The sequence below is a fragment of the Triticum dicoccoides genome, chromosome 4A, assembly GCF_002162155.2.
Source record: "Triticum dicoccoides isolate Atlit2015 ecotype Zavitan chromosome 4A, WEW_v2.0, whole genome shotgun sequence".
Classification (NCBI taxonomy): Eukaryota; Viridiplantae; Streptophyta; class Magnoliopsida; order Poales; family Poaceae; genus Triticum; species Triticum dicoccoides.
In genome coordinates, this window is record NC_041386.1 from 713,058,490 (window position 1) to 713,068,643 (window position 10,154).

The 10,154-nt window shown below is 49.7% G+C and overlaps 2 protein-coding genes across 2 annotated transcripts in view; one reads left to right on the top strand and one right to left on the bottom strand.

Moving 5' to 3' along the window:
* Positions 1-7,760, bottom strand: part of LOC119284205 (chaperone protein ClpB1-like) — a 13,625-nt gene extending 5,865 nt beyond the window's left edge. The window contains exon 1 of the mRNA XM_037563423.1: positions 7,644-7,760. Coding sequence (XP_037419320.1) covers positions 7,644-7,760 — 117 coding nt within the window. The remainder of the gene's footprint in view (positions 1-7,643) is intronic.
* A 1,377-nt stretch (positions 7,761-9,137) lies between these two features.
* Positions 9,138-10,154, top strand: part of LOC119284206 (small nuclear ribonucleoprotein SmD3b-like) — a 1,596-nt gene continuing 579 nt past the window's right edge. The window contains exons 1-2 of the mRNA XM_037563425.1: positions 9,138-9,213; positions 10,075-10,154. The exon at positions 10,075-10,154 is cut by the window's right edge and continues 1 nt beyond it. Coding sequence (XP_037419322.1) covers positions 9,138-9,213; positions 10,075-10,154 — 156 coding nt within the window. The remainder of the gene's footprint in view (positions 9,214-10,074) is intronic.

The following is a 10,154-nucleotide window of genomic DNA, read 5'->3' on the forward strand; positions in this document are numbered from 1 at the left end:
GCTCTCACGCACATGCGCCCCACGCGCGCCCAATGTGGCCGTGCCCCGCACGCGCTCACCCTGCGCCCCGCGCACTCCGGCTCTCCGCTCGCTCCCTGCACGTCACTCGGGGCCGAGCCCCGCCGCTGCCAACGTGCTTCGCCCACACCCCTGCTCTCCTCGTCCCGTCCCGTCGCTACTCCTGGCATGGCCACGGGCCACACACCGACCCCCTTCCTCCCCCACTGGCCGCATCGGGCGCCGGCGCCCACGCGCCCGCTCCGGCCCCGATCTGTCCTCGCCTCATTACCGGGCAAGGCTGCGGCTTCGCCCGCACCCGCCGGCCCGTATGCCCGTTAAGGCCCCTGTGCCTTTGACAAGGGGGCCCCAGCCACCAGAACGATTTAAAAAAAAGAAATAAAAAATAATAATAATGAATATAAATTTAATTAATTAATTAACTAAATCAATTAACTTAATTAATCCTGTTTAATTAACATAATTAGTTAACTAACCTAACTAATCTGTTAATTAAACTAATTAATTTGGTTAATCAGTTAATAGTGTATGACATGCGGGACCCACACGTCAGTTTGACCAGTCAACACCTCTGTTGACTGCTGACATCATGCTGATGCAATAATACTAATTTTGAATTAATTTAATAATAATAATTTAGAAAATGATTTAAAACTTTAAAAATTAATATAAAATAAACCGTAGCTCAGAGGGAAAAACTTTATACATGAAAGTTGCTCAGAACGACAAGGCGAATCCGAATACGTAGCCCGTTCGTCAACCACGGGTCCCTAGCATAGCGAACCTGCAACATTTCACCTCCGGTTCATCTGTCCGAAAACGCGAAACACCCGGGATACTTTCCCGGATGTTTCTCCCCTTCGTCGGTACCACCTACTACCGCGTTAGGGCACACCGAACACCGCATATTGCCTTGTTACGCTTTGTGATGCTTTGTTTGCTCTGTTATTTATTGTGTTCCCTCTCCGTTACTTCTTTCCGGTAGACCCCGAGACTGCCGGCGATCCCCAGTTCAACTACAGAGTTGACGACCCCTCCTTCTTGCCAGAGCAACCAGGAAAGCCCCCCCTGATCACTAGATATCGCCTATTCTCCTCTATACTGCTTGCATTAGAGTAGTGTAGCATGTTACTGCTTTCCGTTAATCCTATTCTGATGCATAGCCTGTCATTGTTGCTACATCTGTTGATACCTTACCAGCAATCCTAAATACATAGTATAGGATGCTAGTTTATCATCTATGGCCCTACATTCTTGTCAGTCTGCCTTGCTATACTATCGGGCCGTGATCACTCGGGAGGTGATCACGGGTATATACTATACATATTTACATACTATACAGATGGTGGTTAAAGTCGGGTCAGCTCGTTGAGTACCCGCAAGTGATTCCGATGTGGGGGTTGGAAGGATAGGTGGCTCCATCCCGGTAGAGGTGGGACTGGGTTACCGACGGTCCCAGATCATTACTTTGAGGCGGAGCGACAGGGCAGGTTGAGACCACCTAGGCGAGAGGTGGGCCTGGCCCTGGTCGGCGTTCGCGGTTACTTCATAATAAGAGGCTTAACGAGATCTTGGTATTTGATCTGAGTCTGGCCACTGGCCTATATGCACTAACCAACTACGCGGGAAAGATATGGGCACTTGACGTCGTGGTATCAGCCGAAGCCTTCGTGACGTCAGCGACTGAGCAGCGCGCGCCAGATTGGAACGTAAGCCTGCTCTTGTATTAACGGGGCTAGTTCTGCTTTCGGCCACCCTCGCAACGTGCAGGTGTGCAATGGGCGATGGGCCCAGACCCCTGCGCCATAGGATTTAGACCGGCGTGCTGACCTCTTTGTTGTGCCTATGTAGGGCTGCGACGTGTTGATCTTCCGAGGCCGGGCATGACCCAGGAAAGTGTGTCCGGCCAAATGGGATCGAGCGTGTTGGGTTATGTGGTGCACCCCTGCAGAGAAGTTTATCTATTCGAATAGCCGTGTCCCTCGGTAAAAGGATGACCCGGAGTTGTACCTTGACCTTATGACAACTAGAACCGCATACTTAATAAAACACACCCAGACAAGTTCCACAGACAACCCGGTGATCGCTTTTCCACAGGGTGACGAGGGGAGGATCGCCGAGTAGGATTATGCTATGCGATGCTACTTGGAGGACTTCAATCTACTCTCTTCTACATGCTGCAAGACGGAGGCTGCCAGAAGCGTAGTCTTCGATAGGACTAGCTATCCCCCTCTTATTCTGGCATTCTGCAGTTCAATTCACTCATATTGCCTCCTTACACATATACCCATGCATATGTAGTGTAGCTCCTTGCTTGCGAGTACTTTGGATGAGTACTCACGGTTGGTTTGCTCCCTCTTTTCCCCCGTTTTCCTCTTCTACTCGGATGTCACAACCAGACATTGGAGCCCAGGACCCAGACGCCACCGTCGACGACGACTCCTACTACACTGGAGGTGCCTACTACTACATTCAGCCCGCCGACGACCAGGAGTAGTTTAGGAGGATCCCAGGCAGGAGGCCTGCGCCTCTTTCGATCTGAATCCCATTTTGTGCTAGCCATCTTATGGCACCTTTGTTTAACTTATGTTTGTACTCAGATATTGTTGCTCCCGCTGACTCGTCTATGATCAAGCACTTGTATTCGAGCCCTCGAGGCCCCTGGCTTGTATTATGATGCTTGTATGACTTATTTTATTTTAGAGTTGTGTTGTGATTGTAGGAAATATGCCCTAGAGGCAATAATAAAGTTATTATTTATTTCCTTATATCATGATAAATGTTTATTATTCATGCTAGAATTGTATTAACCGGAAACATAATACATGTGTGAATACATAGACAAACAGAGTGTCACTAGTATGCCTCTACTTGACTAGCTTGTTGATCAAAGATGGTTATGTTTCCTAACCATAGACATGTGTTGTCATTTGATTAACGTGATCACATCATTAGGAGAATGATGTGATTGACATGACCCATTCCGTTAGCTTAGCACACAATCGTTTAGTATATTGCTATTGCTTTCTTCATGACTTATACATGTTCCTATGACTATGAGATTATGCAACTCCCTTTTACCGGAGGAACACTTTGTGTGCTACCAAACGTCACAACGTAATTGGGTGATTATAAAGGAGCTCTACAGGTGTCTCCAAAGGTACATGTTGGGTTGGCGTATTTCGAGATTAGGATTTGTCACTCCGATTGTCGGAGAGGTATCTCTGGGCCCTCTCGGTAATGCACATCACTTAAGCCTTGCAAGCATTGCAACTAATGAGTTAGTTGTGAGATGATGTATTACGGAACGAGTAAAGAGACTTGCCGGTAACAAGATTGAACTAGGTATTGAGATACCGACGATCGAATCTCGGGCAAGTAACATACCGATGACAAAGGGAACAACGTATGTTGTTATGCGGTCTGACCGATAAAGATCTTCGTAGAATATGTGGGAGCCAATATGAGCATCCAGGTTCCGCTATTGGTTATTGACCGGAGACGTGTCTCGGTCATGTCTACATTGTTCTCGAACCCATAGGGTCCGCACGCTTAAAGTTACGATGACAGTTTCATTATGAGTTTATATGTTTTGATGTACCGAAGGTTGTTCGGAGTCCCGGATGTGATCACGGACATGACAAGGAGTCTCAAAATGGTCGAGACATGAAGATTGATATATTGGAAGCCTATGTTTGGACATCGGAAGTGTTCCGGGTAAAATCGACATTTTACCGGAGTACCGGGAGGTTACCGGAACCCCCCGGTAACTTAATGGGCCTTAATGGGCCTAGTGGAGGAAGAGGAGAGGAGGCCAAGGGGCAGCCGCGCGCCCCTCCCCCCAAGTCCGAATTCGATAAGGAGGGGGGCGGCGCCCCCCCTTTCCTTTCCCCTCTCTCTCTCCTTCCCCCCAAGTCCTAGTCGAACATGGAAAAGGGGGGGGGAGTCCTATTCCCGGTGGGAGTAGGACTCCTCCTTGCGCGTCCTCCTCCTGGCCGGCCGCACCCCCCTTGCTCCTTTTTATACGGGGGCGGGGGGGGGGGCACCCCAGAGACATAACAATTGATCCTTGAGATCTCTTAGCCGTGTGCAGTGCCCCCCTCCACCATAGTCCTCGATAATATTGTAGCATTGCTTAGGCGAAGCCCTGCGACGGTAGAACATCAAGATCGTCACCATGCCGTCGTGCTGACGGAACTCTTCCCCGACACTTTGCTGGATCGGAGTCCGGGGATCGTCATCGAGCTGAACGTGTGCTATAACTCGGAGGTGCCGTAGTTTCGGTGCTTGATCGGTCGGGCCATGAAGACGTACGACTACATCAACCGCGTTGTTATAACGCTTCCGCTTTCGGTCTACGAGGGTACGTGGACACACTCTCCCCTCTCGTTGCTATGCATCTCCATGATCTTGCGTGTGCGTAGGAATTTTTTTGAAATTACTACGTTCCCCAAGAGTGATATCTTCCCGTGAGTCCCTGATCTTAATCATACATGTTTGCGTGTATGATTAGTGTAAGATTGAATTGGGGGCGTCACAGGCCCACTATGGCCCATTAAGCCTCCGGGGGGTTCCGGTAACCCCTCGGTACTCCGGTAAAATCCCGATTTCACCCGGAACACTTCTGATATCCAAATATAGGCTTCCAATACATCAATCTTCATGTCTCAACCATTTCGAGACTCCTTGTCATGTCCGTGATCACATGCGGGACTCCGAACTACCTTCGGTACATGAAAATTCATAAACTCATAATATAACTGTCATCGAAACCTTAAGCGTGCGGACCCTACGGGTTCGAGAACTCTGTAGACATGACCGAGACACGTTTTCGGTCAATAACCAATAGCGGAACCTGGATGCTCATATTGGCTCCTACATATTCTACGAAGATCTTTATCGGTCAAACCGCATACCAACATACGTTGTTCCCTTTGTCATCGGTATGTTACTTGCCCGAGATTTGATCATAGGTATCCAATACCTAGTTCAATATCGTTACCAACAAGTCTCTTTACTCGTTCCGTAATGCATCATTTCGTAACTAACTCATTAGATACATTGCTTGCAAGGATTATAGTGATGTGCATTATCGAGAGGGCCCAGAGATGCCTCTCCGATAATCGGAGTGACAAAACCTAATCTCGAAATACGCCAACTCAACATGTACCTTTGGAGACACCTGTAGAGCTCCTTTATAATCACCCAGTTACGTTGTGACGTTTGGTAGCACACAAAGTGTTCCTCCGGTAAACGGGAGTTGCATAATCTCATAGTTGTAGGAACATGTATAAGTCATGGAGAAAGCAATAGCAACATACTAAACGATCAAGTGCTAAGCTAATGGAATGGGTCATGTAAATCACATCATTCTCCTAATTATGTGACCCCGTTAATCAAATGACAACTCATGTCTATGGTTAGGAAACATAACCATCTTTGATTAATGAGCTTGTCAAGTAGAGGCATACTAGTGACATTAAGTTTGTATATGTATTCACACATGTATCATGTTTGCGGTTAATACAATTCTAGCATGAATAATAAACATTTATCATGAAATAAGGAAATAAATAATAACTTCATTATTGCCTCTAGGGCATATTTCCTTCACTTTGTCCTTATCACTGGGTTTACTCTCTCGGAAGCTCTGGATTAGGAGTCGACATTGTCGATTGGTATGATTGGGGAGGATCAGGTTCCCCTCCTCATCCTTCTTGGTATGAATATGACACGGCAAATCCATCACGTCATTTCCTTCCTGGTCCTTCACTTTCTTGGGGGTCCAACGCCCTTTGGGTTTCCCTTTGAACTTTCCTTGATTCAACACTGCTGCCTCGGCAGGACCTGCTGCCTCGACAGGACCTGCTGCCTCAGCCTTTCTCTTCTGCTTCCAACTTGAATTTCTTCCTCCGGTGTCTTGGGCGACTGTTTTGTGCTTGCCACTCCTGAGTCGGTCTTCCTCTTCGCCATTAGCCTATTATGTGGCAATCTCCATCATCCGAGTCAAAGACATATCTCCAGTCCGACCGAACTTTAGATTGAGCTCTCTGTAGCGAACACCTTCCTTGAAGGCACAAACTACTTGGTAATCTGACACATTCTCCACTGTGTGGTGCAGAGTGATCCATCTCTGGATATAGTCTCTCAGGGTTTAATTCAGTTTTTGCATGCAATGCTGCAGCTCCGGTAGACCAGCAGGTCTCTTGCAAGTGCCCTCGAACATTCTGGTGAACACTCGGGCTAACTCATCCCAACTCAAAATGCTCCCAGGGGCCAACTGATTCAGCCAAGCCCTGGCAGAACCTTCAAGCATCAGAGGAAGGTGCTTCATGGCCACCTCATCGCTGCCGCCACCGATATGCATAGCCACTCGGTAGTCTTCGAGCCAAGTATCGAGCTTCGACTCGCCTATAAACTTACTGAAGCTAGTTGCCAGTCTGAAGTTATGAGGAATCTCAGCGGCTCTGATGGTTCTTCCAAAACACTCTGGGCCAAAACATAGACTCTGCCTCCACTGGGTCTATCCCGATCCAGCCCTTCTCTGTATGCACTATTCCGGTCGACCAAACCCTGCACAATGACAGACCTTGCGTCGAAGCCGGGCTCTCTGGGGTCGAGTGGAACTCTGCGATCATTCCCATACGGACGCCTGTCGTCATTGCGCCGGGACGCGTATGACCCGTCCCTCAGAAGGGGCGAAAGCGCTCGACGGTAGTTGTCGCGGGCGTACTCACGATCATATTCTCCATGAGCTCTTCCTAGGTACCGATCTGGCGATGATCACGACCTCCATGCCGCAAAGGTGACCTAGGGCTGTGCGTCGACTGAACGGTGTCTGCTCTTACTGATCTGCTGTGGATTCTGTTCCGCGACTGGGACACAGCGGAGTTCTGGTCTCCTGCTGCTCGGAGCAGCGTTTTGATCTGTTCCAAGCCTCTACCAGCTTCCGAACGGGACGGCTGAATGGACTCAGCAATACGCGCAGCCGCTGCAAGATTTTGAATTGGTGTGCAGAATACCTGAGTTTCCGGTGGAAACAATTGCCATGGACATCGACTGGACTCGGAGATCAGTTGACAAGCACGTTCGTCCAGAGAATGTTGGAGATTCTCCAAATGACTGCGCTCAACTAGAGTGGCCAGGCGCATTGCCTCCAAGGCCCGGGCCTCAGGGGTTTCCCATATGATGGGGGTTTCGAGAGCCTCCACGTTGCGGCGGTGCATCTCCTCCCCCTGTTGCGAACTGAGAGGTTGAGGCTGATATTCTTCATGGTCGAGTGACGGGCCAGCGCTCCTGCGGCCGTCACCGCTGCGACAAAAACCAGGCGGACCGCGATGGGAGTTGACCATGAAGACTTCGGCCGCGGGGTCACAACTCCCGCTCTCGGAAAAGGTATCTGCAAAATCGGTCGACAGGTCGACCGATCCGCAATGAAACACGTCAGACTCAATCGCCGCGACTTGAGGGGTGAACTCCTGACGAGCCACCGCGTGTCTCACCCACCGCTGGAGCCGCGAACACCCAGACCGCTTGCGGCAGCGTCCAGCGGAGTGGGATGACAACGCGATGACCGACTGGTACGGAGAAGATGGCTGCCGAAGGAGGACGCCGCAGGAACTCACACGGAAGTGCGCCGAGCCACAAGCCGGAAGAGCCTCGACATCGAGGGTGGCCTCGTGGAGCCAGGCGGAGTCGTCAGCGACAAAAGTGAGCGCGCCGAGTCGGAACTCGCTGACCATGACCAAACCGCCACTGGAAACCATGCTGATGAAGATTGAAGAAAATGCAACCTCGACGGAAGTCGCTAAGACGCTTTGCCCCACAGTGGGCGCCAACTGTCGTGGTTCTAAGTCTGACAGTAAGTATAGGGGGTACGAATGAGGAGGCAAGGTCTTAGCTACGTGTGATTGTACGCAGGTGTTTACGAGTTCAGGCCCCTCTCGGAGGAGGTAAAAACCCTACGTCTCGGTGCCTGGAGGCTGTCGACTGGATTATGGGAGTATGTGTTACAGGGGATGCGAACCCTTGTTCTAGAGGAGAGGGGTGGCTTATATAGAGTACGCCAGGACCCCTGCCATCCTCTGTTACAAGGAGTTAAATGTACATAAAGATGGGACATTACTGATAACGCCAGCCATAAAATGCTATTAATGATCTTAAAGACTACGGAGTGAATACTCGACCGTTGCTGTTCTGGTCGACTCCTGGTCTTCGATAGGTCGAGTGATTTCTTGTATGGTCGAGTGGTTGACTGGTCGTGTGCCATCAGGAAGGAGGGGTACCTGAGTGACTGATTTGTCGAGTGGATTGCACTCGACGCCTTCGTTGGGCACTCCTTGTTGTCTCTTGAGCTTATTTTCTTCTAGGGTAGTGACCTTGGATAGGGCGTATAGGTTAGTCTTGTGACCCTACCCGGGGTCTATATCATCATCAGGCGGCCTCACACAACGAACACAGCCCGTGAGTACTCACGTGAGCGGCGGGGGCGGTCGGCTGCGAGCACCATATCAACCCGATCTAGATGCAAAAAACAAGCGGCGCATGGGAGCAGAGGTGATTTCTCCTGTGTTTGATTTGAGTGCTCACTGTCGGCAAGAACTGGAGGTAAAGGATGAGGAAAGGAAGTGAATGAGTGGAGGAGAGCCTCCGTACGGGATAAGAAGGTTGAGCAAGTGGTGGTGGGCTAGATGGGCTGCGCTAGCGACTGACGTGGGCACGTTGGCAAAACAGTAGTCGTTCGATCAAAAGGAATCGTGCGACTCGCACGCCACCGACTGAGCGTTCCGCTGGCGCGTCGTATGGAAACGATTCCCTAAAAAAAATTATAGGTCGAAGATGTATAAGGGATCTGTTCGGGCTATTTTTTCCGTTCGAAACTGAAAACTAACGATTATTTTACAGTTTGGCGGAATATATGGGGTCTGCTAGAGATGCTCTTATGTAGGGCGAGAAAATCGAGCCTGTGCCTGAAATAAGAATCGAGTCCAAACCGGGTGAAAGAAAACCCTCGCCGCCTCCTCGTCCCTCTTGTTCTATTCCCCTCCCCCTTTCTCTTCCGCGGCGGCTTCAGACAAGTAGAGTCACGACCGAGCTCGCGAACTCAGGAAGGAAGGAAGATGAGCCGCAGCCTGGGGATCCCGGTGAAGCTGCTGCACAAGTCGGCGGGGCACGTGGTGACGGTGGAGCTCAAGACCAGCAAGCAGGGCCGGGCACACTGTGGCCCAACTTTCTTTTATATAAGACTATATACCAAACGCTAGGAATTAGAAGGGAATAGGGCTAGTGTCGGACACTTGGCCGCATCCCACTGGGCACTGGGCTGCAATCGCATTCGCGACTCTGCCTGGTGGGCGTGCGTCAGTCGCGATCCTTGCTCACCCGGTCAGCGCTCGCATGCACTCTGCCCAGTTACATAATCGTGTTTCCAGGCCAAAGTGCACCATAGAAAAAAAACTGAGGCCAAAACTGAGGCCAGTTGTTAAGTCTGTACTTCAGGACAGGCATGCCAATGCATGCTTCCCCATGCACCTTTTGCTCGGTAGCTCATTCTAACATTTATTTCAGTGAACTTTAGGTTCACAATTTTTCAAATATCCCCATCATAGGCTACTAGAGCACATAGAATTAATCTTGAGAGACGATCGATTAGGCTACCGACAGGAGAACTGTCATGACTCGAGCACCAAGCTCTCAATTCGTTGTATGTTCTTGACCTCCTCTACCCGGCGCGATCAGCTGACAGAGGTTGGCAATTCGGCGGAGAAATGTCATGAGGTCCATTCTCAACAGGAGCAGCACTACAGTACTTTGACCCGGAATAATCACCAGGAAATTAGCAATTCTTTCAATACTTCAATAGATCAATTATGCACATCCCTTAATTTTGTTATATTTCTTTCTTATTTAGTGCTTCAAGAATCTAGATGGGCCACCAATCATGTCTTTTACAAGCATATGTAATGTTTTTTTATTTCTGTAATTTTGTTTTTATAATGAGATGGGGCCTCATTTTTTAGTTTGGCACAGGCCCCAGATTTTACCGGCCTGCCCCTGCCGGCGAGGTCTACCGGGGCTCCATGATCCAGTGCGAGGACAACTGGAACTGCCAGATCGAGAACATCACCTTCACAGCA